Genomic DNA, 27,740 nt, shown 5'->3' with positions numbered 1-27,740 from the left:
TAAAGAGAAGGAAGGAAATAATAGTTGCTGTTGAAATTTCAAAGACATGTAAAATTATGGGTAATTCTCCCAAATAGTTTTTTTAAAATTCTTTGTCACAAAAATAGTATTCAACGAAAAAATGACCAAAATAATCTATTTTTATTTTAAAATTTTTAATATATATATATATATATATATATATATATATCTTTTTTGAAATTTGAAACTCTACCGCCAAAACTCACTCCTTGATTTTAAACCAAAAGTCTAAATTAGTTAATAGTATGATAAAAATATATTTTTACTTTTTAATAAAACTTATTTTGTCATTTTCTTCATTTATACCTATTTTGTGAAAATAAACTAAAAATTAATATCCCATGAAATTTCTCTAAAATTATCTCACGCCTATTTTTCAGACGAATTCTTAAAATTAAGATATGACAAATTTGTTGATCAAAAAAAGAAGAAGAAGATTTGATTAGTTTTCATGCTATCAGCAAAACGCTGCGTTTGGAATATACATAAGTAGGCATGGGTATTCAAGGTCTCAATCGGGTTTCGGTTTTATCCATTTGAGTTTCGGTTTTTCGGGTTTATCAAAACCAACCCCATTCGGGTTATACAAAAGTTCGGTACGGGACCGGTTCGGGTTCTATCGGGTTCGGGTCGGAGTTGGTAAATCTTCAAAGAACTGGTATAACCCATTGTATTTTTGGGTTCGGGTCCCAATAGGTTCTTCGGTTTAAAAATACCTGATTTGTACCTATTTTGTAACTAAAACATAAACGAAATCGGTTCTTCAGATTTAAAATACATGATTTGTACATATTTTAATAGCCAAAACATAAGTAAAATCGATTCAAAAATAAGAAAAAACATCAAACATGATCATTCAAAATCAAGCGAAAGATAAACATAGTTAGTGATAGAAAGAAACGAGATAAATGAAATCATAAAACAAAAACTAAGTTCTTATGAAAAGAGACACATTATTCAATGAAAACAAAACCAAAATCTAAAAACTTCAGGCTTCAACCGCCACATTCCACCATCAACCTTCATGTAATAGATAATTATTTTAGAAGTTCAATAATATCTTAAAGTATTTTGGATACATATTAAGAATTAAGATCATATTTGGTAGAAGTTCCATTTAGGTATGGATTCGGTTCGGATAATACCCATAACCCAAAATACCAAAAAACATGATACATTCGGTATTTATGTCGGGTTCAGATCGGTTCAGATTCATTTTTATCAAATTGGATTCGGTTCAGATTTTCGGGTTTAGTTTATTTGCCCAGCCCTATACATAAGAACGAGAAAACTAGGCATGGACATTCGGGGTCCCAATCGGGTTTCGGTTTTATCCATTCGGGTTTTGGTTTTTCGGGTTTATCAAAATCAACTACATTCGGGTTATATAAAAGTGGTCAGGGTTAGTAAATCTTCAAAGAACCGGTATAACCCATTGTACTTTCGGGTTTGGGTCCCAATCGGTTCTTTGGTTTTAAAATACCTGATTTGTACCTATTTTGTAACTAAAACATAAATGAAATCGGTTCTTCGGATTTAAAATACATGATTTGTACATATTTTAATAGCCAAAACATAAGTAAAATCGATTCAAAAATAAGAAAAAACATCAAACGTGATCATTCAAAATCAAGCGAAAGATAAACATAGTTAGTGATCGAAAGAAAACCAGATAAATGAAATCATAAAACAAAAACTAAGTTCTCATGAAATGAGAAACATTATACAATGAAAACAAAACCAAAATCTAAAATCTTCAGGCTTCAACCGCCACATTCCACAATCAACCTTCATGTAATAGATAATTATTTTAGAAGTTCAATAATATCTTAAAGTATTTTGGATACATATTAAGAATTAAGATCATATTTGGTAGAAGTTCCATTTAGGTATGGGTTCGGTTCGGATAATACCCATAACCCAAAATACCAAAAGACATGATCCATTCGGTATTTATGTCGGGTTCAGATCGGTTCGGATTCATTTTTATCAGATCGGATTCGGTTCAGATTTTCGGGTTCGGTTTATTTGCCCAACCCTATACATAAGAACGAGAAAACTAGGCATGAGCATTCGGGGTCCCAATCGGGTTTCGGTTTTATCCATTCGGGTTTTGGTTTTTCGAGTTTATCAAAATCAACCACATTCGGGTTATATAAAAGTTCGGTTCGAAACCAATTCGGGTTCTATCGGGTTCGGGTCGGGGTTAGTAAATCTTCAAAGAACCGGTATAACCCATTATACTTTCGGGTTCGGGTCCCAATCAGTTCTTCGGTTTAAAAATACCTGATTTGTACCTATTTTGTAACTAAAACATAAATAAAATCGGTTCTTCGGATTTAAAATACATGATTTGTACATATTTTAATAGCCAAAACATAAGTAAAATCGATTCAAAAATAAGAAAAAACATCAAACGTGATCATTCAAAATCAAGCGAAAGATAAACATAGTTAGTGATAGAAAGAAAACCAGATAAATGAAATCATAAAACAAAAACTAAGTTCTCATGAAATGAAAAACATTATTCAATGAAAACAAAACCAAAATCTAAAAACTTCAGGCTTCAACCGCCACATTCCACCATCAACCTTCATGTAACATATAATTATTTTAGAAGTTCAGTAATATCTTAAAGTATTTTGGATACATTTTAAGAATTAAGATCATATTTGGTAGAAGTTCTTTTTGTAATTTTAAATGTTTCGGGTTCTATCGGATATCCATTTAGGTTCGGGTTCGGTTAGGATAATACCCATAACCCAAAATACCAAAAAAACAGGATCCATTCGGTATTTATGTCGGGTACGGATCGGTTCAGATTTATTTTTATCAGATCGGATTCTGTTTGGATTTTCGGGTTCGGTTTATTCGTCCAGAGAAAACCTAAATTTCCAGATCACCAACTGTCAAAGCTGGCCCGAATCCAGGCCCAAAGACAATCAGAAACTAAGGTGCGAAAGATGAGAAGAAGATGCAACTTCAAACTTTGGCTCATAAAATTAACTATAGAGAGTATCACGAGTTACGAGTTTCTGCTTAAACATAGAAACAGAATCAATGTCTTTTATATTCTAGTTTATCTATAAGAGATTTAACATAAGTTATATTATTGCTACTAAATGTTTTTGTCAACTTGAAAATGAAAACTAGTTGAGCCAACCAATGAAAACTATATTTGACTGGGTCACATATGCTTGGGTTCAAAAAAATGAAATGGATCCGAATATAAAGGCTATCCGAAAAGTTCCAGATTTATCGGTTCAACCGGCCGGTCTAGATCTAAAATCAAATATATGAATGAACAACACAACGACGTAAAAATAAACCCTAAATCTCTCTCTCTCTCTCTCCCATTTCTCCGTAGCTCCTCAACGCATCTACAATGGCGTCGATGATGGTAAGTTGCATCTACACTCTCTCTGAATACACATATATGTTCAGATACTGACTGATTAATGTGAATCTACTTTGGTGGGAGCAGCAACCGCAAATCATACTGCTGAAGGAAGGCACAGACACTTCTCAGGGGAAAGCTCAGCTTCTGAGCAACATCAACGCCGTCACGGCGGTTGGCGACGTGGTTCGAACCACGCTCGGTCCTCGAGGGATGGACAAGCTCATCCACGACGATAAGGGATCCGTCACCATTTCCAACGACGGCGCTACTATTATGAAGCTCCTCGACATCGTACATCCCGCCGCTAAGATCCTCGTCGATATCGCCAAGTCTCAGGACTCAGAGGTGCGGAAATCGAGCTGGATCTTGGATCTTCAGTGTTGTTGATTTTGTTCAATTATGCAGATCTTGGAATGTGTGAATTGAGTTCATGAGCTGCTGCTTTTTTGTTATTGGTTTAGGTTGGTGATGGGACGACGACGGTTGTTCTTCTTGCTGCTGAGTTTTTGAAGGAAGCTAAGCCGTTTGTTGAGGATGGTGTTCACTCTCAGAATTTGATTAGGAGTTATCGCACTGCAAGCGCTTTGGTTTGTTGTATTTTCTTTTTTTTTCTTGGGGATATTGCAAAGTCTTTTTTTTTAATTACTGTTTGACGATGTAGGCAATTGAGAAGGTGAAAGAACTCGCTGTTAGCATTGAGGGGAAGAGTGTGGAGGAGAAGAAAGGTTTGTTGGCTAAATGCGCTGCTACCACTCTTTCCTCTAAGCTTATTGGTGGAGAAAAGGAGTTTTTCGCTACTATGGTTGTTGATGCTGTTATGGCCATTGGGGATGACGACAGGCTCAATTTGATTGGGATCAAAAAGGTAAAAAAAGAACTTCTTTTTTTTTTTTGAAGGTTTTGAATTTTCGAGATCCAAGTCTGTGTAAATGAAGTTTTGCACTTGTTCTTATGCTTCAGAGCTAATGGTGTGGTTTGCTCTGCAGGTTCCTGGTGGTAACATGCGGGACTCTTTCCTAGTTGATGGTGTGGCCTTCAAAAAGACTTTCTCGTATGCGGGTTTTGAACAGCAGCCGAAGAAGTTTGATAACCCCAAAATCCTACTGCTTAACATTGAACTGGAGTTGAAATCTGAGAAGGAAAACGCTGAGATTAGGTTGGAACTCTGGCGTTTTCTGTTAAATTTTTCCTTCGGTTATGCATCTTTTGGCCTGGTTTGACTTGACTTCTGTCCTTTGTTCACAGGCTGTCAGATCCATCGCAGTACCAGTCAATAGTTGATGCAGAGTGGAATATCATTTATGACAAGCTAGACAAATGTGTCGAAAGTGGAGCTAAGGTTGTTCTTTCCCGATTGGCTATTGGTGATCTAGCTACTCAGGTTTGTCGATTCCTAATTTCTCAGTTGGCTATTGACGTCTTTCTTTTTTCTCCTGAGGCATCATAAAATTGATTGGTTATAGGTTGTTTTAGTGTATGATGATGTTTCATTTCGTCAGAAATAAATCATATTCGTTGCTCTATTTAGTTCATTTTCATATTAATGAAGAGTGTTTGCGCATTTAACCGAAATCTCTATGCATTTTTTGCAGTATTTTGCTGATCGTGATATTTTCTGCGCTGGCCGTGTAGCAGAAGAAGATCTTAATCGCGTGGCTGCTGCGGCCGGAGGAACAATTCAGACAAGTGTTAACAACATAATACCCGAGGCTAGTGAAAATTGAATTTCTTTGCTTGCTTTCTAGATATGCTAACAAGCTTTCAGCGACTTGTTGATTATTTTCCTTTAAATCAGTTGTTTTTATATGTACACTGTACAGGTTCTCGGAACTTGTGAGATTTTTGAGGAAAAACAAGTTGGTGGGGAGAGGTTTAACATATTCAGTGGTTGCCCTTCAGGACGTACAGCAACTATTGTCCTCCGTGGTGGCGCTGATCAGGTATACATCATATATTGGATGCTTAATGAAAACGAAAAAATCAGCACTGATATGACTTTCTTTGAAATGTTAATGGCAGTTCATCGAAGAAGCTGAGCGGAGTTTGCATGATGCTATTATGATTGTGAGAAGAGCTGTGAAAAACTCAACTGTTGTGCCTGGAGGTGGAGCTATTGATGTGAGTATCCTTCATCCACTGCGGTTTAGATTTAAAAGTTTGCACATAGGTTAATAGCATAGACAATGAGAGAGACTGCTCCCTGTTGTAGATGGAGATAAGCAAATACCTGAGGCAGCATTCACGAACAATTGCTGGGAAGTCACAGCTTTTCATCAACTCGTATGCAAAGGCCCTGGAGGTACACTTTCTAGTTGACTTGAATGTTTTGCTTTGTCCGTCTAATTTCTGAGAATCCCATACTTGCTATGCTATCCGAATATTAAGATGAGCTTTGTAGCTGTGTTCTCTGTTATTTGGGCATTAATAGAGAAGTGATGTTTTCTGTGTGCTCGTTGTTATGTACAAATAAATTAGAAATCTGGTAAACTAGTAAGTAGGGTCCAAATTAATATTAAGCCGTGTTTTTGAAACTTTTTGCTTCACCTTTGAGAAAAATATCTGAACTCATATCGTTTGTGGTATGTATTACAGGTTATTCCACGACAGCTATGTGACAATGCTGGATTTGATGCAACTGATGTCCTAAATAAATTAAGACAGAAACACGCCATGCAAAGCGGTGAGCGTTCTTTCACGTTCACAAGCTTGATGTAATAATCTTTTGATATGCAGAGTAATCTCATTTGATGATATGCTATCATGTCTGTGTATAACAGGTGAAGGAGCTTCTTACGGAGTAGACATCAACACTGGTGGAATAGCGGACTCATTTGCTAACTTCGTGTGGGAACCTGCAGTTGTGAAGGTATTGCAAGATTCTAGAAACTTATACTCTCTGTTTATGGGACTATTGTGCCATTTATGATAATGTACTACTTGGGAATGTTTGTATTTTGTGTGAATATCTTTCATAGAAAGGTTCATTGATGATCGGTTGTGTCCCTTTGTTGTGGCAGATTAATGCTATAAACGCTGCAACTGAGGCAGCGTGCCTTATCCTAAGTGTGGATGAAACCGTGAAGAACCCTAAAGTATGCTCTTATTTCTTTTTATGTTTGAGAATGTGTATATAATGTGTTGATAATTGTATAACAAAAATGCAGTCTGAGAGCGCACAGGGAGATGCTGCCGCTGGAGCTATGGGAAGAGGACGCGGTGGAGGTCGTGGCCGTGGTATGCGCAGGCGTTAAGTTTTTTTCTCTCTAATGTCAAACTTGCAGATTTTTTTCTCTGAATTTTAGTTTTGCTTGAATTTTGGTGATCTTGAAATCAAAAAGCTAGTGTCGGGGTGTGTGTTTGTTGACGTATGTCCATACAATTTGTTAAAATGAAATTTCAGTGTGGTTTTTTGTTACACTTGAGAAGCTAATTAGATCAAGAATCACTGCATCAAATTCATTTGGTGATGTATCTCTTGCTGCATACATCATCTTGGAGAGTAATTTACTTGATTGGAGTACATAACGCAAAAGTGCTAAACACCAACTCGTGAGTAATACTCGGTGAGTAGATCTTTGGGTGAAGAGCTTAAAAGCTTAGTAACTAGAGCTACGTCAATGCATGGAAACTTCTTCCACTCATCAATATGATCTCTAAGTATCTCTTTCGCTTTCTCCTTCAAGCTTAAACTACAGTCTATACTTAGGACAGAACAAAGCTTCTTTACTGTCCTTACGCTAGCCATCTCTTCCACCACTTCGCTTTCCGGCGAGTATTTGGACACTGAGCTTAGTATAGAGATAGCTCTATCGTCCGCTGCTGCCGAAACCCTCAACAACCGCTTTGTCACAATCGCGATTCCGCCTCTATGTGCAAGAAACTCAGCTCTACCGTTTGCGCAACAACATAAACGAGACAAGATTCCCAACACAAGTTCCGTGGTTCTCTTCTCGCCAATTGAGCTTATCTCGAGTTCGATGAGTTCCGAAACCGCACCGAGATCCACAAGGATGGTACGATTCCGGCTCCAAGAAGAGGTCTCTAGAAGAATCATCAGCGCAGCGGTCACAGCTTGTTTAATAACCACGCTATGATCTAGTTTCGATGGTGCCTTGTTTCTCACTCTAGAGTTTGATGGTTGTACCGTAGCACACACGCTAGGGTTTACGCGATTGGAACTACTTACTTCGTCCTTGAGAAACCCTATGATGCCTTTGAATATCTCAGCACTCAATCTCTCGACGATATGAGAGGATGTGTTTTCAGTTAGGTTCCTCAAGAGGACAATAGTATAAGCCTTGTTCATGAAGTCTTGTTGGTTTAAGACCAAAGTCAACGATTCCAAGATCCGCTCATTTTCGATCAAGATTGTTCTTGCTTCATTTAACGGAACACCGATCAAGTGAAGAAGACGTAGAGACTCATCTAGGTTCCCTTTGATACGACGTTGTCCCTCCTCCTCTTCTTCTTCACGAGTATACTTGACTACGAACAAGATCAAAGACTTATGTACGCCTTCTTCACACATCAGTCTCCTGTTTCTCTCTCCCTCCATAGCTAACACTTCAAGCTTCTTTAACGTGTCTTCTTTTCCTAAGGCTGTTCAATTCAAACCGAACCAAATGTTAATCTCAACCGAACGGTATAGACAGTTAAAGCTGAACAAACTCATTCCAACTTGAATTTAGTCCAACTGAACCAATTGCCTTACTTATTATATTTTTGAATATTCTAAAAATCATTCTAAACGGCGCTTAGCATTCGTCTAATCGATATATTGATCACAAGCGAGATAATTTTTTCTAAAACAATAATAGGCGTCTATACACATGTCTAGGCACTATTTTTTTTATAAAACACATGATTAACGTTTTCTTGAACATTGATATTTTTAGTTTCTTTTATCCGAAACCAAACTAAAATTTGCCACATCAAACCGAATACTGAAATAACCGGACAAAACCGTCACAGTACCTTCTTGTCCAAACTTTTTGAGATTCTTGATCTCCTCGATTAAGTTAGGCTTCCCTGGAGGAGCTCTGGGAGTAGGGATTCTAACAACACCACGCGTTGCATTCTCGACGCACCAGTGTTGGATGAGACGGCGAAGCATATGGTTAGGCGTAAGATCTGAGTCTAGAGGAAGAGGCTGCTTCGTCACGGGACATGATGGGACCTTCTCTAGCCACTGAACGATGCTTTGACGGTCGTAAGTGATGCCAGAAACGGTCGTGACTGGATCTTTCATAATTTCTAGTGAGATTGGGCAGATAAAGTAGTTAGGGATCTCGATCTCATCCTCTTCATGATCCATTTGATGAAAAAAGCAAAAACGTATAATATGGTTTTGTAATAAAGTCGTGTGTGTATAATTAAATGATAGTATATAACAAATGGTTGATGGTAAGAGATGGCGGCTGCGTTTACTTTAGGACGGACTTTGTTTGAATGGTCTTCTATTTGAATCCCACTAACATATGTTTTTAAGACTATCAGAGCACCATTAACCCTAGCATTCCAACTGGAGTGGTTAATTTTATTTTTTTTGGTTTTTTCTCTGATTTTTTTTTTTAAAAAAAAATTTAAAACGAATCAATCGCGGACCGCCACGGGTCAGTAAGTACGTCGCTTCTTCTCCTTTTGTGGTGGAACCCACTCCTAAGCACTCCTCTTATCTACTGTATTAATCCTGCTCTCAGACAGAGACGCGTGTATGTTTCTTTATGCCAATGAAATCACTAATCATGCATGTAATTGTTTAAACTATAAGTTTTCATAAAAGCTCTCTCCCTAGTTTTATTTGTTTAGGGGTTACTAACATGTTTATATTTCTACAATCTTCTATGAAATATAGATAATTACTACGTGGGAGTCTATAAGATAGTTTTTGTTTTTGTTTTGACTAGGCTGATTTTGGCTGGTCGGCAAAAAGAAAACTATAGTTTCAACAGGAAGAAAAAGAAAAATCTATTAGAATTCACGGAAATTTTATGTGTGTTAGTTGGAGGTCAACATATACGAATAGGAATAATATAATAAGACTTGTAATTTTTCTAAGACATAGAATTCCATTTTTTTGATACTTTATATAGGATATTATTTTATACGATGTTCAAGAAAGGATTAAGTGTTCGCCTAGTACCTAAAACGATTAAACGGAGATTTATATTATTAGTTAGACGACTTAGACATTTATAAATTATAAGTATATATTGAATATATGCAATGTTTTAATTAAATATTATTGTTTATAAATGATACATTTTATATCATTTTATTTTCATAAGCATCTATATTATAATAAACTAATTATTATAGTTTATAAATAATAAATATATATTATTTATTATTATAATATTGTAATTGTCTAAGTAGTTTAAAAAGTAATCGCCACAGTTTTATAAAGCTTAGTCAGTGTTTAAACGTCGCCTATATCACTTTTTAGAACATTACTTTTATATACTCAAATTGAGCATAACGATTGCAAATACTGCAAAGTTTACGTTTGTATAGGAACACCATATTGCAAGGTTCTTAGTGGGATTCTCAAACATTAATATAAATAAAAAATAACAATGTTTTCGGATTTGAGATACCCACTTCATATTTAGGGATATTATTATTTGTTATAACGTAATTGTTTGAAATACTTATCTTCATCCTTGCAATAAGTGTGTTCTAAGATGGTACCCAGGACCTCGTAGTCCAGTGGTACTACCTCCGGGAGGGGAGGTCGGCTGTTCGACTCGCGGAGAAGGGGAGGCGTGCTCAGGGCCCGTAAAAAAGTACAGGCAAAGGCTGGCGCCGAGCCTAGGTGGGGGGCCGCAAGGTTAACACCTGGTTAATCAAAAAATAAAAAAAAGATGGTGGTGGAAAAATTGGGAATATATAAGATTGGCTGCGATATTTTACCAAAAGAAGATTGGCTGCGATATAATAAGATCTACAAATTAAACGTCACATCAAGAAATCAAGTGGGTGACAGACAAATCGAATCGTGCCACATAAAGGCTCATGAAAAAATAAATATGTGCATTAAGCTCGTGTCCATTAATATTATCGGTTGTCTGGTATATGTATGCATCTATCATATACGATTGACTTGTATAATAAGGTACACAAGTAGAACATTCTGAAAATGCATTTCTGACTAAATATACGACAGATACGGAGACTTGAGAGTCTTTCACTGGCCCACCTTGGGAGATATTTAAACCCACCAGAAGGCAACCAAGTGGAGACCATTTGGGCTATAATGCGCAGACGACCGAGAAAATGGTCCGTCAAGGGCTCAATTGGGCTTCACCAGTTGGACCCTTTCAGTTTTGGACAACAGTAATGGTGTTCATATTGACAATGGTCCAAACAAATGATCAAAAGATTCAAAACTAACAGAGACCATGTCCAAATAGGCATGCTCATAGATACCCAATAATATTTATAATTATTTTTCAATTATTAGTCTAGATTTTATTTCTAAAATTTTGAAATTATACTTACTTTCCAAAATTATAAAAATACTTTTTTTTCTTGTCAAAACTATAAATCTATGTTTTTCTATCAAAACCGAGAAATTGTATTTTTCCGTTAAAAACCGAAAAATTGCGTTTTCCCGCCAAAACCGAGAAATTGTGTTTTCCCGCCAAAACCGAGAAATTGTGTTTTCCCGCCAAAATCGAGAAATTGCGTTTTTCCGCCAAAACCGAGAAGTTACGTTTTCCCGCCAAAACCGAGAAATTGTGTTTTCCCGCCAAAATCCGAGAAGTTACGTTTTTCCGCCAAAACCGAGAAATTGCGTTTTCCCGCCAAAACCGAGAAATTGCGTTTTCCCGTCAAAATCGAGAAATTGCGTTTTCCCGCCAAAACCGAGAAATTACGTTTTCCCGCCAAAACCGAGAAATTGTGTTTTCCCGCCAAAACCGAGAAATTACGTTTTCCCGTTAAAACCGAGAAATTGTGTTTTCCCGTTAAAACCGAGAAAATGCATTTTCCCGCCAAAACCCAGAAATTGCGTTTTTCCGCCAAAATTGTGTGTTTCCCGCCAAAACCAAAAAATTGCGTTTTTCCGCCAAAATTGAGAAATTGCGTTTTCCCGCAAAAACCCAGAAATTGCGTTTTCCCGCCAAAATTGTGTTTTCCCGCCAAAACCGAAAAAATTGCGCTTTCCCGCCAAAATTGAGAAATTGCGTTTTCCCGCCAAAACCGGAAATTGCGTTTTTCTGCCAAAGCCAAAAAATTATGTTTCCCGCAGAAACCAAAAAATTATGTTTCCCGCCAAAACCGAGAAATTGCATTTTCCGGCCAAATTTATGAAATACATTTTTCCGTCAAAATTGTGAAATTATGTTTTCCGTCAAAATTGTTACTTTTTTTATTTTAACGATAAAACCATTTTTTTTGGTTAAATTGTAAAGTTATGATTTCTTTTGTTAAACTCATGAAAATATGTTTTAGGAAGCCCATAGACACCCATTGTCCATTTGGTCTTCGCCCAATTGGACCATGTACCAACTAGTCTTTTGTCCAGTTGGACCATTTATTAATTGGACACGTCCATAGTCCGCCCAAAATGAATTGGACTAGGCTAGCCCATGGTCAATCCGCCCAGTTGACACCTCTACATATATATAACGTTACGCTTCGAGTATCTGTTCGGATTCTCTTTGGATTTCAGTTCTATTTTGTAATACGTCATAGGTATACCATACTAATAAATTTGTAAGTATGGATTACATCAGTCTCGGATCACTTTTGTATCACATTTTAGCTAAAATCCATAAGTAAATATATTCATAAGTAAATATATTGTTCGGATTTGGATTATATCGTATCGATCTGGATATATCCAAAATAGAATTTAAAATTTAAAAACAAAACATAAGATTTTTTTTTTGAAACACTTATTTTCAGAAAACTGAGTATTTAAAGTACTTATTTAAATTTTAAATTTTAAATACCATATCGAAATAAATATGAAATTCAATATTTGAAGTACATATTTATGTTTCAAATATTTATAATGTATATTAATTTGGACATTCAAATCATTTTTGGGATATTTTATAGGATTTTTTGGTTTCTCGGATTATCCGTTCGGGTTCAGTTTTGTAACACCCTACAAGATTCATTTGGACTTTTTTACATTTTCGACCGGGCAAAGATCTGAGTTTTCGGTTCAGGGTTTATGGATTTTATGCCCAGCCCTTTTTTAGGGTTTAGATCATGTCTTATAAACAACTCAATTTCATTTTTCTTTTTCTTTTTGGTTAACACACTACTCAATTCCCAGAGTGACAATTTAAATGGTAACTACCAGACTAGAGTTTATTTTGTTTGACTTTTTTTTTCTTTGAGCAAAAGTTCATTTTGTTTGACTACAAGTGGCGAGTCCCGTGACACATCTTCTACTTGGAGTTCTCTACAAATATTTGTTTTGGAAATAAGAAAAACTTGTGATATAACTACACAAGGTAGTTGAACTGTTGAATTAGGATGGATCAATCTCGAAAACATGGGAAAACAAAATAAAACAACACAAGTCGGAAACCATACAAATATTGTATAGTCTCTTGAGTTATAAATCATAGAAAATATTGTATAGCCTCTGAGTTATAAATCATTCTTCAACCCCCTTATTTTTATACAAACAGTTAAAACATTGGAGAGAAAACAGAATGAATAAAAAAACCGCAAAGGACAAACATTTTTCTCTGCAACCCAAGAACAAGAACCCCAGTTCGAGTTGGAGAAAAACACACACACTTTACGAAATGCAATTCATCAGTAACTGATACTTATGTGGTTTGGAAATCTAGAGTGTCAGGAGAATGATTTTGGCTGGAAGGATTTGGATCTGTTTCACACTTGCGTGCTCCTGAGGCATCGCCATTTCCTTGATCTAGGGACCTTTTCTAGAAGCATTTGCAGTCCCATGTTGTTTGCTGACATCCCATACATATACCTACATACATTTTCATTGCAACAGAGACTGAATGTAAGTTTCAAGATCAGCTCCTCACATACCAACAGCACCTTTATGTTTTAATAAATCCGAATTTAATCATATAAACTAAAATTGACAAAATTTTATAAAAGATAAATATAGTTATGTTTTTTTGTTGGTATAAAATCGAATAACGTATTATATAAACGAACCGAACCAAAGTAGATATGGTCTTAATATGGTAGCTAATTTTTAGAAACCGAAAAACCGACAAAAACAAACCGAAACCCGGATTGAATAGCCCTTCAAAATGAAACAATGTCTCTGTGTTTGGAATATATAAGGAGGAGATTCATCTTTGTATAAAGTTCTTTTCACAAACAATTTATTATCTACTACAAGGAGCTTATTCATGCAATAAGATCGACTTACTTGCTTCTACGAGCCTTTCTTCTCCAGGAAACAAAAGAAGAGATCCACTGCATAGCAACAAATAATCCAAAAGAAACCAGTTAGATAGTGAGACAGAACTTTACAAGACAATGCTTCCTATTAGTACACAAAACAACCCAAGAATTGTGATGGAGGGTTTCAAAACCACCTTAAAGACAGGAGTGAAAGGCAATGGCCCACCGGTGGATGCTTTCCTCAGAGGCAACCTCCTTTGAGGAACAACTTCCTTTGACAAATGTTGAGCAATCTCTTTCAACAGCACCATCTGAGCCTTGTCAGTCCTCATAGAAACAAGCGCCTGCTTCATCGATTCCCTGTCAGCTTCCAGTGCTTGAAGCCTCATGTACAGCTTCGTTATATCAGGATCACCAAGATCCATACCATCAGAAGTCTCAGCCTCAAGCTTTTGCTCAGTTACACCGTGATGAACAGAGTCAATGGTGTAAACTCTATCACTCATGTCATCTCCTCCTATATCCGAAGAGTCATCATCTTTAGCATTAACATTCTCTGTATATGAGGAGACATTAGCCACTTTCTTAGGAGACTCAACATAAGCATCAGGCCTAACTTCTTTAGTAGACATCCTCCTAAAATGTCGTTGAGGCCTTGGACTCTGACCACCAACCACCATCTTCTCCTTAACACCGGAGAAACCACCATCCAGCTCAGCAAAGCCAGGATTAGTCTCCATCTCGCTGATCCTCTGATCCAAACTCTTCAAAGGCGAAACAACAGGCGGATACTTCCCATCATCAGCAACATATACATCAGCTCCCAGAGGATCATGATTCTCAACTACATTACACTTCAAAGGAGGATAATCATAAGCAGTAAGATCATATCCATCACTCGAGTTACCACTCTTGCCCCCTTCAGCTTCACCCTCCGTTAACCCATAACTCATCATCCTATGCTTATAAGCCTGAGCCTCGCACGTCAACGCCATTATAGTCTGCTCCCTCTGATTAACCAACTCCTCCAACGCCAACATCTCCTGCAAATCGTGCTCCATCTTCTCCCCAACGTAGAGCTTGTACTGCCTCAGCTCCATCTGAAGCTCTGCCTTCTCGTTCTGCAGCCTCTGCATCACGTTCATGGACTCGTCCGCAGCCGAAGCCGCGGCGTTCCTCTCCTTCTCGAGCTCGTCGTAGAGCTCCTGGATAGATTGCTGCTGGCTGGTGACGGTTTCTCGGAGGAGCTCGCACTCGTTCTCGATGTGGACTTTGGGGTTGTTGGATTCGTCGTGTCTGCGTTTCACGGAGCGGTGGAAGGAGCGTGGAGAGGAGTGGCATCCACAGTCGCAGCATTGGATTAGATCTTTGGAAGGAGACTCCATCTAAAGATTATTATCACAACAACAAAGAGGAGAGACTTTAAGCCCTAGAAAGCATGATGATCTCTCAGGTGAAGACGATTCTGCGTAAAGTATCAAACTTTATGTGAATTTTATCTTCTACAACCTCAAAGGCTCATCGAATCGTGGAATCACAATCGGTATAGAGAGAAAAAAACGCAGCTTTAAGAAAGAAAAAAATTGAAGCTTTTACCTTCTCGGCGACGGACCCAGAAACAGAGAGACGGAGTCAGGAAAAAAAAAAACAGAATCGATTTATGTAAAAGAATAAAATTATATGAATTGGAAACTTTTTTTCGTAAATGGAAAGAATAAAAATGTAAAATTTATGAAAAAGAAAAGAGATTTCTGGTTTTTTTTTTGGAAGAACCCTAATGAAAATCTGTTTTTTTTTTTTTTTGTTCGGAGAAAGTTTTGTTTGTTTTTGTCTATATTAAACGGTGGGAAGGGGTTTATGATTGATGGAGGGAGAGTCTTCTCTCTCTGTGTGTTTTTGTCTTTTGACTCTGTCTCGTGGTTTTGTGAAAAGAGGTTATTTTTGGTAGGAACGAGGAGACGAGACAGATGCTGGATGAACGTTTAGGATGGGGGGATTGGGCTGAGATGAACGGTTGAGATGTGGGTATGTGAGGTGTCTTCTAGGCATTGATCTGGATGGGGTTTTTTACAGGAATCAAATGCTGAGATCGACCAAATGGGCACACAAAAATCTGGAAAAGGACACTTCTGTTTTTATTTTTTTAATGAATTAATAATAAATCGAAATTAAGCTGAAAATACTATAAAACCTAAAACTTTAACTTATTTACATATCCAACCAACCTACCCCACCCACTAACCCGACCCGCGTGCCCTTCCCGGATCCTTCCCCCTAAATCAAACTAAATCCCTAATTCCTCTTCCCCGACATAACCAACAGAAAAAAATTCACGATCTCTCCCCCTTCCCTCTATCTCATCTCACTAATCAAACTCTACCACAATCATCACGATCTCCCTCTATCTCATTTGTTTCTCTATTTCGTGTTACTCTTTGAAACACTATGGCTCCAAAGACTCGTTTCACCGAACAAACGAACAAAGAAGGTGCGCCGGAGAAGAAGAAGAAGAATGAGTCAGTGGTGGAGAAGAAGAAAGCTGCGGTGGAGAAGAAGAAAGCTGAGGCGGAAAAGAAGAAGAAAGACTCTGTGATAAAGAAAAAACAAGCAGCGGTGAAAAGGAGGAGAGAAGCCGTTAAAAAAAAAAGAGATGCAGAGAAAAAGAAGATTGAAACCGCAGAGAAGAAGAGGAAGCGAGACAGTGGTGTAGACGATGAGTCCTCGTCCAATCCAACCAAGCGGCCTCAGACCGCATCTTCACCAGAACATCAAGCCGATCCTGATCATTATCCGCCACTATCAACGGAGTTACCTTCGCAGGATGATAGAGAGGGTACGCCAAGCCCATCAGTTCCGATTGAGCCACAAAAATCACCTACTCAAACACCCAATGAGGCGGAGAATCCACTGCAAGCTCCAATAACTTCTACCAACAGAGAATCAGGCTCACCCGAGGCTGCCATTAACAATGACGGGCAAACGGTAAACAAATCAATTAAAATGGTTTTGGAATTTTTATGATAAAATTGGACTAACAAATAGGAACCGTGAGCAGATTGGATCTAACAACATAGATTCAAATTCACATGAGGCTGCTATTGGATCTGCTGCCATTGACAACGACGCTCCAAGAACGGTAAACAAGTCAACTTAAATGGTTCTAGAAATATTTATCATAGGGTCGAAAAAAAAAATAAGTAGTGATTATATAAGAAGTGTAACTAGTACAACTAAAAGAATGAAACTAGTTCAACTGGTAATAAAATGTTGTAAAACAGAATCAATGGAACTAGTATAACTAGTACAACCACACTTCTTATAACTAATATAACTGGTATAACTATGAAAAGTATAATTAGTCTAACTAATACAACCGAGTATTAAATTACTAGTACAACTAAAAGAGTGAAAATGGTGCAACTGGTAATAATATGTTGTAAACAAATTCAGGATAACTAGTAAATTTTTTTTTATAAGTAATATAACTGGTACAACTACGCTTCTTATACGTAGTCTGACTAGTATAACTAGAGAAGTATTTTGTATAACTGTTTAATGAGATGGTGTTGTTGTTGTATAACTAGGCTTGCTGGTAGAACTAGTAATATTATTTTTAATTTAATTAGTGTAACTGGTACAACTAAGTGTTTATGTGTTGTATAACTCAGTTATTTATTCTTTGTATTTTGTTTGTATTTTTCAGGTTGAGAGTGATGATATGACCGTAGAAGCTGACAGACCTGCTGGTTTTTTCTTCAATCCGAGCAACTATGGAAAGGGTTGCAAGCTCTCCTCAAGGTGCCATCAACACGATTTTCTGAACAAGACGATTGGTAAGTTGGATGCCTCAGAGAAGAGTTGGTTTCAGGAACATCCTCAGTTCAAGCATATATTCCACATGGATTGTACCTCAACAAGAAAAGTGATGGGATTGTGGATGTTGCTACTTCGTACTATGCATACAGAGAAGGGTCGACAAGCTTGGTTTGGGGTAAACGGTGTTCCAATTAGATACTCTATCAGGGAACATAGCCTCCTCTCTGGTTTATACTGCCACTCATATCCAGAAAACTATCAGAGCATAGGGAGACTGAAGTTTGCGAGAAAGTATTTTAAAGTGAAGAAGACAAAGGATGGGAAGGAAAAGGGTCTGCAAGTGACAGAAGCGGATGTTAAGGAGAAACTTCAGAAGATGAAATTTGATGGTAGTGGCGATCGTCTGAGGATGGCGGTTCTTTACTTTCTGGCTACAGTTTTAAGAGGAAGGTCCAAAGCAGGATACTTCATTGAGTATTTCCTTCTCCAAGCAGTAGAAGATTTGGAGTTTTGCACCGAATTTCCATGGGGCCGTTACACCTTTGATGATTGCATGAAGGAGATTTTTCATGTAAGGGATCATTTTCGTGATGGGATCCCAGAGCATGCACAGTGGGTATTTCCTGGGTTTATCAACCCTTTGGAGGTATATGAATAACATTTTTCATAAGCATATTTGTTATAATATAACTAAAGTGATTGTGTGAAATGATGTGCAGATATTAGCATTTGAATGTATCCCTGTCCTTAGGGAAAGATTCAGAGAGCCTGTTCCAAACTGTTTTGATGGTTGTCCAAGAATGTGCAAATGGAAGTTCAAGAGGACCGGAACAACAGGATTTCCACTTGACATGATTTATCGGACGCTAGGAAACACAAAGGTAAAAGCTTATAATTTTTTTAAGTGTTGTTTATGTCATTTTCTTCAAGTTCATAGTTAATTAAATGTGTAATTTGTTGTTGGTCATTTCAGGAGATTATCAGTGTTTTGGAACCAAAAGGAAATGAAGTAGACCTTTTGTATGAAATAATGGATGAAGGGACTTTTGAAGACTTGGAGCTGATAGATGATTCGGATACGCTAGACATAGCTGTTGACAGTTGGAACAAGATCCTAATGGAACCAGGGAAAAAAATCTTCTGGCCGGATCTATATGAGATGGATGTGAGAACCCGAGAGCAACAAGAGGAGGCAGGAGGCGAGGCAGGGGGCGAGGCAGGAGGCGAGGCAGGAGGAGAGGCAGGAGGCGAGGCAGGAGGCGAGGCAGGGGGTGAGGCAGGAGTTCAAACAGGGGGCGAAGCAGGTCGTGAGAGTTTAAGAGAATTAGAGTTGAAGTTGAACAAAAGAATGGATGATGGATTTGCATTGAGAGACGAAACAATTCGTCTTCTGGAAGCAAGAGTAAAGGAGTTGGAAGAAGAAAAAATCCAGAGAGAAAGTTGGTCGTTCCAGGAGGGCGAGATGTATGGTGATAAGGAGGCTGAGATACTTGGTGATAAGGAGGGCGAGATGCATGGTGATAAGGAGGGTGAGATACATGGTGATAAGGATGGTGATGAGACTAACAAGGATGGTGATAAGGCTGATAAGGATGGTGATGATGAGCCTGATAAGGAGGGTGAGGATGGTGATAAGGCTGATAAGGATGGTGATGATGAGCCTGATAAGGAGGGCGAGGATGGTGATGAGGCTGACAAGGGTGATGAGGCTGAGAAGGATGGTGAGAAGCAGATTGAGGCAGAGGCTGACAAGGGTGATGAGGCTGAGAAGGATAGTGAGAAACAGATTGAGGCAGAGGCTGAGAAGGATGGTGAGAAACATATCGAGGTAGAGGCTGAGAAGTTGATGCAAGGTAAGTCATGATAACATATAACTTCAAATTTTATTTTTAATGATGATGATCTAAGTCAGGATGTATTTTTGTTCAATGTAGATACTGAAGATGGAGATGAGCAATCTACACTTCAAATTATGGCAGACACTGCAGAGAGATTTGAGAAGGCTGCTGCGGAAAAAGCTGTTGTGGACAAGACAGATGAGGTTGTAGATGATGATGCTTTGGAGAAGGAAGGTGAGGTTAGAGTTGATGACGCTTTAGAGAACACAGCTTCGGTTGGAGATTCACAGGATCCTGCTGAGATGCCAAAGAGGGTGCCCAAGCGTTCTCATTTGTTGAGGTCTCCTTTTACGCCAAACTGATTTGGCTGAACTATGTTGTTGTTTTTGGAACTTGTATGTGTTTGTTTTAAAACCTAAAACGGATGAACTTGTATGTGTGTGTGTTTTAAAACCTAAAACTTGTATGTGTGTGTGTTTTAAAACCTAAATCCAAACTTGGTGGTTGAACAGGTTGCAATTACAGGTGGGAAGTAAAACAACATTACAGCATCAACTATGCCAAAAAATATGAAAGTAGTATAACTAGAAAAACTAGTACACCTAGTGTTAAATTAAAAAGTGTAGGACTTATCTGGGAATCCACTTATTTGAAACTCATTATGCACACAAAGTTGTTTTAGTTTTTTAGTTGTACTGGTTTCTACAAAGTTGTACTAATTTATTAGTTATACTGGCTTGCACAAAGTTGTACTAGTTTATTAGTTATACTAGTTTGTACAGAGTTGTACTTTGGCAGTGAAACCTGAATATATTAGTTGTACCAAAGAGAAATACCATTATCTAAGTTGTACCACTCATTTATGTTAACATGTGTTTGCCCGGATACAATGAAATCATCACTATTGTGAAAATACTTGTCATGTATGTTTTTCAAAAAATATGTGGACAAATATGTTAACAAACCTTAAAAGTATAAGGTAGATCAAGCAAACTTTTGTGATGGAGGTAGAAATCCAGAAAAAAAAAAAAAACAATACAAAACACAAAGAAACCTATCCAAACACTTAAAATTAGACCATTTGAATGTTTTATTAATATGAAAAAACCTAAAATAATATTTAAATTTCAGATCCTCCATAGTTGTACTAGTTATTCCAGTAGAACCTATTTTAGTAAACTAGACATAGTTGAACTAGTTATTCCAGTATAACTTATTTTTAGTTTTACTAGTTGTACCAGTATAACAACACAAAAACATGAATGTTAGGTTTAATGAAGTTTTACCAATTGTACCTGTTGTACCTGACAGAAACAACACATTACATAAATAAGTTCTACAACACATAAATAAGTTTCATAACACATAAGTAAGACTCACAAGACTAAGCAAGTTCCATAACACATAAGTAAGACTCACAAGACATAAGCAAGTTCCATAACACATAAGTAAGACTCATTCATCAATTCCATCGCTTCCACTTTCATCGCTGTCAATTCCATCATTCTCACACACCAATGGTGGATACTTCTTCTTTTTCTTCCTCCGATATTCCCCAGCTGATGGAAATCTAGTTTCTTGTAGTCTTCCTTTCTTTCTTTCCACATGCGGAGGGTAGACAACCTGAGATAGGATTTCATCTGGAATTTCATAACTTTCCCATAATGAATGATGAGGCACTGGATATATTGTCTTGTAATATGCCAAAGTCCACTGCTCCATATAATAATACTTAGAACAATAGTCTTCAGACATTTCTCCACGCGCGATGATCGCAGCCTGTGCATGCACACAAGGATACCGATCAATATCAAAACACTTGCACTGGCATGTTCCGTTGCCTAAATCAACATAATAACCTTGACCATCTTTGCCAATCACAGTGTACTGACGTTCAAATCTGTTTAGCTCCATCACCGTGAGCTTTTTTGCCTTCGGATAACTGTGATGCAATATCCCATGCACGTAGGGAATTAGTATCTGTCTCTCTGGAACGCGTAAAGATAAATCACGATATTTGTTAAACCATTCTACCATCTTCCCAATGATCACATCAAGCATTGGCAACAATGCATATTTCCTTGGTTCCTTTAAAACACCATTGATTGATTCAACAGTGTTGGTTGTATCTATGTTGTACCTTTCTCCCGGAAATTGACATCTTGCCCATTTGGTCTCATGAACACTCTCATCTAGATACTCAGCGGCTTGAGGCAACGTTCTCCTGAAATCATTGTAGCTTTTTCTGAACTCGACCTCTGTGTACATACCAGCAATTTTTCTAAACTTTCTGGCAACCCCTTTCTTGTTAACTTTGCTGCATGCTCCGGCAACATTATTAGACAAGTGAAAAATGCAATATCCATGGATCGCCATTGGGTACACCTCGTGCACCTTCTTGATGATGCATTGGTTTCTATCAGTACAAAAAACAAGCTGAGGATCATCTGGTATCAAAGTTTTCAGTATAGTCAAAAACCACTCCCAGCTCGCATTTTTCTCACCATCTACTACCGCAAAAGCGAGGGGATAATGATGATGATCTGGATCCTGAGCAGTGGCAATGAGAAGCACTCCTCCATACACACCCTTCAGGTGAGTTCCATCCATTATTATCACTTTCCTCATTGCTTGAAACCCTTCGATGCAAGCTTTAAGCGCAAAGAACATATACTTAAACTGCTTCTTCTCATCCACTACTAATCTTGTGATGGTACCAGGATTCATTCTTTCTAACATGTACAAGTAAGATGGAAGTCTAGCAAAACTCTCCTGAGGGTTACCACGCAAATCACTGACAGCTTTGTGTTTCCCTCTCAAAGCTGTAGAATATGAAACCGTGACACCTAGTTTGTTCTTCACCAACTTTATGAGAGACTTTGGATCTGGAGTCTTGTATTGGCCTGGATAATCTTCATGCACCACTCCTGCGACCAAGCTTGGTGTTCCTCTTTTCCCCCTCTTGGTTACACTTCCCTCTCCCCGAGTACACGTATGCATCTTTCTATACGTTCTGACACTGAAAAAGGCTGAGTTTTTCAGCCTTGCAGCTCGTAAATACCATCTGCATCCAACCCCACGACATTTCAATACATAAACAGTACGATTCGTCTTGATTATATCAACCTCAAAACAATTCGAATGCACTCCTGCGTCCACTAAATTCCTCAGCTCTTCCTTAGTCGCAAATTCTTGATACAAACTCATATCAATACCATCATCCCACTCAGCATTGACAATTGTGTCTACAGATGGTGTAACAGCCGGCAACTCCTCCCTATCATTCATTTCATCACCCTCTTCATTGCAATCCTCATGCTCATACCTATCTGATTGTCTTGGAGGAACAATTGCTAACTCCTCATGATTATACCCATCTGATTGGTTTTGAGGAACAATTGCCAACTCCTCAACTCCAGCCATACCATCATTAGCTCTGGCATCAATCTGAATTTCCTCGTTCATAGAAAACTGCTCGTTACTCTGATTTTCTGAGATATTTTCGGAAAACTCCACATGCAAAACACTACGCCGGTTTTTCCTATCCACCTCCATTAAATATCCTAAAACATCTTCATCATCCAAAATATAACAAGGCCTCTTATTATCCACGACCAGGGGATAGTAGCTCAGTTGAAGCTTCGTCGCAGCTACATCGATATTCATTTTCTTGCCTATTCTATCAACCAAGCGAGAATAGGTTATCTCCTCATATTTTCCTCTCATTACTAATGTATAAATATTTTTGTCTCCACCATGATCAAAATGTATCACCACAGCTCCAGTACCATCCATAGTTCCTGAAAAGAGTTAAAACCAACATTACAGCTTACAAGTTATATCAGTTATACGAGTTCTAAAGTCGCTAAAATACGGGTTATACTAGTATTACCAGTTATACTGGTTTACATGTAACAGTCGTTTATAAGTTATACTAGTTATACTAGTATTTGACTTGTCAAAGGACTACTAAGAGTTATACAAGTTTTACCCATAGTCTTATTCAGTGTTACTTAGAGTTGTACCAGGTTTACTAGTTGTACTAGTGTTATTCTTAACGAGTTTTACCAGGTTTACCAGGTGTACTCAACGTCTGTTGTACCAGTGTAACCAATGTAAAAAATGATTTAATCTACAATATCATGATTCATACTATAAGAACGTTATCTTAAACCATGGAACCTGACTCATAATGGTAACATACATATTATGGGACTAAAACTAAACAGAAAACAAATAAAAAAGAAGAGAAGAGTGAGAGAGAAGGAGAGGGAGAGAGTATACACTTACCAAGCGATTTCAAGACCAAGGACGAGGCACATTTGCTGTTTCAAGGACGAGAAAAGCTGTAGAAGAACCCTAAGAAACAGAATTAAAGGTTTGTGGATAAAAACTTGAAGAAGAGAACTTTGGTTGGTGATTGAAATGAATTTTCGTGGGTGGTTGAGTAATGAAGAAGATGAAGATGTGAGGGAGTTAATATGGATTTTGGGTGGGACCCAGGCGAGAGAAAGAGAAAGGAAGAAGAAAATTGGACGACCGAGATTAGAGTTTCCATTATTTGATCCAATGGTTCACATGCCACTTTCATTAATGGCAAATTGGTAATTTACCAGCCCTTGGTCCATGATAGATCACAATTGGTCTATGTAGACTTCTTTTTGTCTTTTTGGTCTGTTATAGATCATTGTCCTTTTTACAGCATTGTACAAAGAGTTTAGAGATAGATGTATATTCTCTTTAGATGCTCTTTTCTTATTATAGTAAGGATTAGAATAACTCTCACAAGCTTATGAAGATGTTTTTCTCTCCTTGCAAAAAGATGGCTAATTTTTTTTTTAGATTACCATATTTGTTAGATTAAATGGTAGTCGAAATTAAATCGTTTTGAAAAAATTATCGTTTCGATTTGGTCTGATCTGAATGAAAAAAAACATCACTATTTCCAGCCTCTTTGGCAAAAAGAATCTGAATGCAAGTTTCTAAATTTTAAACTTGATAATAGATGATGAATCCTGATTTTTTTCTCATAAAAGACGAAATGAAACCAAATAATGACCAGAAACCGACCAGTCAACTAAATTAGCAATTATGTCTACCAAATTTGAGTAGTCCGTTTATATCTGAACTATAGTAATTTGTAAATCTCGTAAACAAGATATCACCCATGATAATCTTCCATCTCATCATGGAGAACCAAAATTGTTTTCTGACACTATTATAATTCAAAACGTTCAATTTTCATTCAATCTTTATGGTCCGTTCTATTCCACTTATCGAATAACGATGATCCATGGAACGTCAATTTAGCAAGTTGGAATTTAAAGTTTCGCGAGAGAGTTGAGTCGATTGTACGAATTAGTGGTGGATCATCTCGTTGTCGTTTTTCATGGAATACTTTGACAATAAATATTTGATTTGTTTTATTTTTAAAAGTACGAGATTTTTAGAAATAAAAACAAAAAATAGAAAAAAAAAAGAATTTTTGTTTCTTAGAAAACATAGCAAATTTCTAAGAAATTTTACTATATTTTAGTGATAATGTTTTGAATGTATTTACTAAGAAATTTCAGTTTTCTAACCGATGTCTGAATTTTTTTTTCTTTTTTTAAAAGAAGAAACAAATGTCTGATTTTTTTTTTTTCGAAAGTGCAAAAATAATAAAAAGATATGCTCCCTCCGGTCAGAGACAAACCTCAACCATAGTCATTCGTCACTGACATCAGAAACTCAAAGACTCAAAGGTACGACCTCCTTCACATTTCTCTCTTCAATCTCTCTCTTATACCAGCCGCTTCTGGATCGCAAAGATCCCGACTTTATCCCCAAATCTCTCCTCAATTTAGCTGAAATTGGAACTTCGATTCTAGGGTTTTGTTCAACCCTTGGCTGATTTACTGGGTTTGCTTCGATTTCTAATCTCTCAACTCCTCTAATGTAATCGAGCTGTTACTCTGATCTACACAAAGACTACAACTTTAGAAATGGATTCAATTCAATTCAAGAAAAGTAATAAACTTTATAAATGTGTAATCTTGTGATGATACTTTTGTTGGAGATCTCAGGTTTAATGGCGAGGCAAAGGCCGAAGCAGCTGGAGCCAAACAAGATTGGTTCTTCCAAGGTGGGTTTTGAAGGAGAAGAAGAAGAAGGAGGTTGGGTTTTTGTTAAGAAGCAGAGAGTCATCATTGTCTTGCCTTCTCTTCCTCTACCTGAGCCTTTTATTGGGGAGAAGCCTCCTGCAACTTCTTATCTTCAAGCTGAGCGTAGAGACTCTGTTGTTGCTGATACTCGAGAAGCTGCTCGTGTGGTGGTGGTGCCTTCTCTTCCTCTACCTGAGGAATTCGTTTTGAAGAAGCCTGAGACTTGTCAGTCACTAGTTGAGTTGAGAGACATTATTGCTGCAGATATACGTGAGACTACTCCTCTTCCTCGACCTAAAGATTTCATTTTGCAGAAGGCTGTAACTTGTCAATCACAGGCTGAGTTAGGAGATGTAGTAACGGATAAGCATGTAACTACTCCTCTTCAGAGAGTGGTGCCTGAGCCTTTTGTTTTGGGGAAGCCTGCAACTTCTCAGTTACAAGCTGAGTTAAGAGAGGCTAATGTTCACACAATGGTGCCTTATGTTCCCGTACCTGAACATCGCACTTTGCAGACACCTGAAACTTCTCAAACGCAAGCTGAGTTTAGAGCAGATAAGCATGAAGCGTCTCTTGTTCACACAGTGGTGCCTTCTCTTCCGGTAACTGAGCATATCACTTTGCAGAAGCCTGCAACTTCCCATTCACAAGCTGATTTAAGAACGCGCAAACCTGCTCTTGCTCACTCTGTGGTGTCTTCTCTTCCGGCAACTGAACATATCACTTTGCAATCACAAGCTGAGATAAGAGCTGAGGAGATGCGCAAAGCTACTCTTGTTCACACTGTGGTGTCTTCTCGTTCGGTAACTGAACATATCACTTTGCAGAAACCTGCAACTTCGAAATCACAGGCTGAGTTAAGATCTGAGGAGACGCGCAAAGCTTCTCTTGCTAACACTGTAGTGTCTTCTCTTCCAGAGTATGAGCATCGCACTTTGCAGAAGCCTGTAACTTCCCAGTCACAAGCTGAGCTAAGAGCCAAGGAGACGCTCAAAGCTACTCTTCTTAGCCCTGTGGGGCCTAAAATTCCAGTAACAGAGCATCGCACTTTGCAGAAGCCTGTAGCTTCTCAGTCACAAGCTGAGCTAAGAGCCAAGGAGACGTTCAAAGCTACTCGTGTTCAAGCAGTGGCGCCTTCTCTTCCTGTGCTTGACTATTGCACTTTGCAGAAGCCTGCAACTTCTCATTCACAAGATGAGTTAAGAGCCAAGACTCGCAAAGCTACTCTTGTTCACGCAGTGGAGCCTTATCTTCCAGTAACTGGGCATCTCACTTTGCAGAAGCCTGCAACTTCCCAATCACAAGCTGAGCTAAGAGCCAAGGAGACGCCCAAAGCTACCGTAGTTCAAGCAGAGATGCCTTCTCTTCCTGTGCTTGACTATTGCACTTTGCAGAATCCTGCAACTCATCACCTACAAGCTGAGCCGAGAGACTTTGTATCAGATGCTCAGGAAACAGCTGATTTTCAAGCTGTAGACAAACCGGAGAGGGTGATGGATCGCAGTTACACAACCAGGAAAGCTCCAGGTCCAAGGAGATCATCCCAAGATTGTAGGATGGATTCAGATAGAAGGATGGCAAACCAAAGGAGCCGTCCTACAGGTCACAACAAGCCTATAAGGTTTCCTAGAGTGATGTGCAGCTCTGTGGTTATGGACAACGAGAAGCTTAGAGTGGTGAATCTAGAGAAGAAGGTTGAGAAAGCAGGAGGGTTGAACGAATGGGTAGGATCTATAGGATTGGGGAGAGAGTTTGAGAGGATGCTGAGAGGACAGAGGATGAGTAAGTTTCAAATGGCGAATTTGACAATGGAGAAGCTTAAGCAGATGGGTGCTTTAGCCGTTGGACCTAGAAGAAAGCTTATACATGCTATTCGTTGTGTCTATCACCCACATTGTCTTCGTGCTTCCTTTAACTAAGTATACACATCTTGTCACAGTTTAGTCTTTCATTGTCCAGTAATAAAACTTTGATATTGCTTGTTTGATTAGAGATTTTAAATTTTAATGGTCAAAGTTTGATAAGTGCTTGTAAAATTTTAGACGTGTTAGGTGGATGGTATAGCGCTCTAATCTTTGGATAATCGGTAGATTAAGGCATTTTCCTAAATTTATTGGTGTTCCTTTTTTGTTGTGTTTAAGTATCTAATTAAAGCTAAGCCGTCACTAAGTT

The 27,740-nt window shown here is 38.0% G+C and overlaps 6 protein-coding genes across 9 annotated transcripts; 3 read left to right on the top strand and 3 right to left on the bottom strand.

The window, feature by feature from the left end:
* Positions 1 to 3,230: 3,230 nt before the first annotated feature.
* On the top strand, positions 3,231 to 6,838 carry LOC106452502 (T-complex protein 1 subunit eta). Its single transcript, XM_048759252.1, has 14 exons — positions 3,231 to 3,421; positions 3,506 to 3,766; positions 3,883 to 4,008; positions 4,083 to 4,286; positions 4,408 to 4,577; positions 4,667 to 4,802; positions 5,014 to 5,130; positions 5,242 to 5,361; positions 5,441 to 5,539; positions 5,631 to 5,720; positions 6,014 to 6,101; positions 6,199 to 6,287; positions 6,439 to 6,513; positions 6,586 to 6,838. The coding sequence occupies exons 1-14, from the start codon at positions 3,407 to 3,409 to the stop codon at positions 6,670 to 6,672; spliced, it is 1,677 nt and encodes a 558-aa protein (XP_048615209.1). The 5' UTR covers positions 3,231 to 3,406; the 3' UTR covers positions 6,673 to 6,838.
* Positions 6,839 to 6,851: 13 nt separating this feature from the next.
* LOC106452503 (E3 ubiquitin-protein ligase PUB24-like) lies at positions 6,852 to 8,866 on the bottom strand. The gene is made up of 2 exons (XM_013894645.3): positions 8,396 to 8,866; positions 6,852 to 8,020 (listed from the first exon to the last, which is right to left on the bottom strand). The coding sequence occupies exons 1-2, from the start codon at positions 8,733 to 8,735 to the stop codon at positions 6,957 to 6,959; spliced, it is 1,404 nt and encodes a 467-aa protein (XP_013750099.1). The 5' UTR covers positions 8,736 to 8,866; the 3' UTR covers positions 6,852 to 6,956.
* A 4,132-nt stretch (positions 8,867 to 12,998) lies between these two features.
* Positions 12,999 to 15,677, bottom strand: LOC106452504 (myosin-binding protein 7). Of its 2 annotated transcripts, none has more exons than XM_013894646.3 (4): positions 15,368 to 15,677; positions 13,966 to 15,236; positions 13,797 to 13,843; positions 12,999 to 13,382 (listed from the first exon to the last, which is right to left on the bottom strand). In XM_013894646.3, the coding sequence occupies exons 2-4, from the start codon at positions 15,154 to 15,156 to the stop codon at positions 13,280 to 13,282; spliced, it is 1,341 nt and encodes a 446-aa protein (XP_013750100.1). In that variant the 5' UTR covers positions 15,157 to 15,236; positions 15,368 to 15,677; the 3' UTR covers positions 12,999 to 13,279. The 2 variants fall into 2 exon arrangements, with proteins under 2 accessions (XP_013750100.1, XP_013750101.1); XM_013894647.3 differs by having other exon boundaries at positions 13,966 to 15,156.
* Positions 15,678 to 15,872: 195 nt separating this feature from the next.
* On the top strand, positions 15,873 to 19,891 carry LOC106366718 (uncharacterized protein At3g43530-like). The gene is made up of 6 exons (XM_013806379.3): positions 15,873 to 16,753; positions 16,827 to 16,907; positions 17,475 to 18,233; positions 18,307 to 18,468; positions 18,561 to 19,440; positions 19,522 to 19,891. Exons 1-6 carry the CDS (start codon positions 16,217 to 16,219, stop codon positions 19,785 to 19,787), a joined length of 2,685 nt encoding a protein of 894 aa, XP_013661833.1. The 5' UTR covers positions 15,873 to 16,216; the 3' UTR covers positions 19,788 to 19,891.
* An 839-nt stretch (positions 19,892 to 20,730) lies between these two features.
* Positions 20,731 to 24,124, bottom strand: LOC106367937. The gene is made up of 2 exons (XM_013807805.3): positions 23,716 to 24,124; positions 20,731 to 23,225 (listed from the first exon to the last, which is right to left on the bottom strand). Exon 2 carries the CDS (start codon positions 23,218 to 23,220, stop codon positions 20,881 to 20,883), a length of 2,340 nt encoding a protein of 779 aa, XP_013663259.1. The 5' UTR covers positions 23,221 to 23,225; positions 23,716 to 24,124; the 3' UTR covers positions 20,731 to 20,880.
* Positions 24,125 to 25,028: 904 nt separating this feature from the next.
* LOC106452506 (titin homolog) lies at positions 25,029 to 27,592 on the top strand. Of its 3 annotated transcripts, none has more exons than XM_013894648.3 (2): positions 25,029 to 25,169; positions 25,491 to 27,592. In XM_013894648.3, the coding sequence occupies exon 2, from the start codon at positions 25,496 to 25,498 to the stop codon at positions 27,485 to 27,487; it is 1,992 nt and encodes a 663-aa protein (XP_013750102.1). In that variant the 5' UTR covers positions 25,029 to 25,169; positions 25,491 to 25,495; the 3' UTR covers positions 27,488 to 27,592. The 3 variants fall into 3 exon arrangements, with proteins under 3 accessions (XP_013750102.1, XP_022559184.1, XP_022559182.1); XM_022703463.2 differs by having other exon boundaries at positions 25,142 to 25,326; XM_022703461.2 differs by having other exon boundaries at positions 25,154 to 25,362.
* The last annotated feature ends 148 nt before the right edge of the window (positions 27,593 to 27,740 follow it).

This window comes from Brassica napus, chromosome C5 (genome assembly GCF_020379485.1).
Source record: "Brassica napus cultivar Da-Ae chromosome C5, Da-Ae, whole genome shotgun sequence".
Lineage (NCBI taxonomy): Eukaryota > Viridiplantae > Streptophyta > Magnoliopsida > Brassicales > Brassicaceae > Brassica > Brassica napus.
This window is presented reverse-complemented; position numbering and strand designations above follow the sequence as displayed.

Coding starts and splice junctions, on each gene's coding strand:
- LOC106452504 (XM_013894646.3), bottom strand. CDS start 15,156: ATGGAGTCTCCTTCCAAAGATCTAATCCAATGCTGCGACTGTGGATGC. Junction 13,844..13,965: donor CTTTCACTCCTGTCTTTAAG/GTGGTTTTGAAA, acceptor GTTGCTATGCAG/TGGATCTCTTCTTTTGTTTC. Junction 13,383..13,796: donor AGAAAGGCTCGTAGAAGCAA/GTAAGTCGATCT, acceptor AAATGTATGTAG/GTATATGTATGGGATGTCAG.
- LOC106366718 (XM_013806379.3), top strand. CDS start 16,217: ATGGCTCCAAAGACTCGTTTCACCGAACAAACGAACAAAGAAGGTGCG. Junction 16,908..17,474: donor ACAACGACGCTCCAAGAACG/GTAAACAAGTCA, acceptor TGTATTTTTCAG/GTTGAGAGTGATGATATGAC. Junction 18,469..18,560: donor GGACGCTAGGAAACACAAAG/GTAAAAGCTTAT, acceptor TGGTCATTTCAG/GAGATTATCAGTGTTTTGGA.
- LOC106367937 (XM_013807805.3), bottom strand. CDS start 23,220: ATGGATGGTACTGGAGCTGTGGTGATACATTTTGATCATGGTGGAGAC.
- LOC106452503 (XM_013894645.3), bottom strand. CDS start 8,735: ATGGATCATGAAGAGGATGAGATCGAGATCCCTAACTACTTTATCTGC. Junction 8,021..8,395: donor CAAAAAGTTTGGACAAGAAG/GTACTGTGACGG, acceptor TGAATTGAACAG/CCTTAGGAAAAGAAGACACG.
- LOC106452502 (XM_048759252.1), top strand. Junction 4,009..4,082: donor ATCGCACTGCAAGCGCTTTG/GTTTGTTGTATT, acceptor TTGACGATGTAG/GCAATTGAGAAGGTGAAAGA. Junction 5,131..5,241: donor TTAACAACATAATACCCGAG/GCTAGTGAAAAT, acceptor TACACTGTACAG/GTTCTCGGAACTTGTGAGAT.
- LOC106452506 (XM_013894648.3), top strand. CDS start 25,496: ATGGCGAGGCAAAGGCCGAAGCAGCTGGAGCCAAACAAGATTGGTTCT.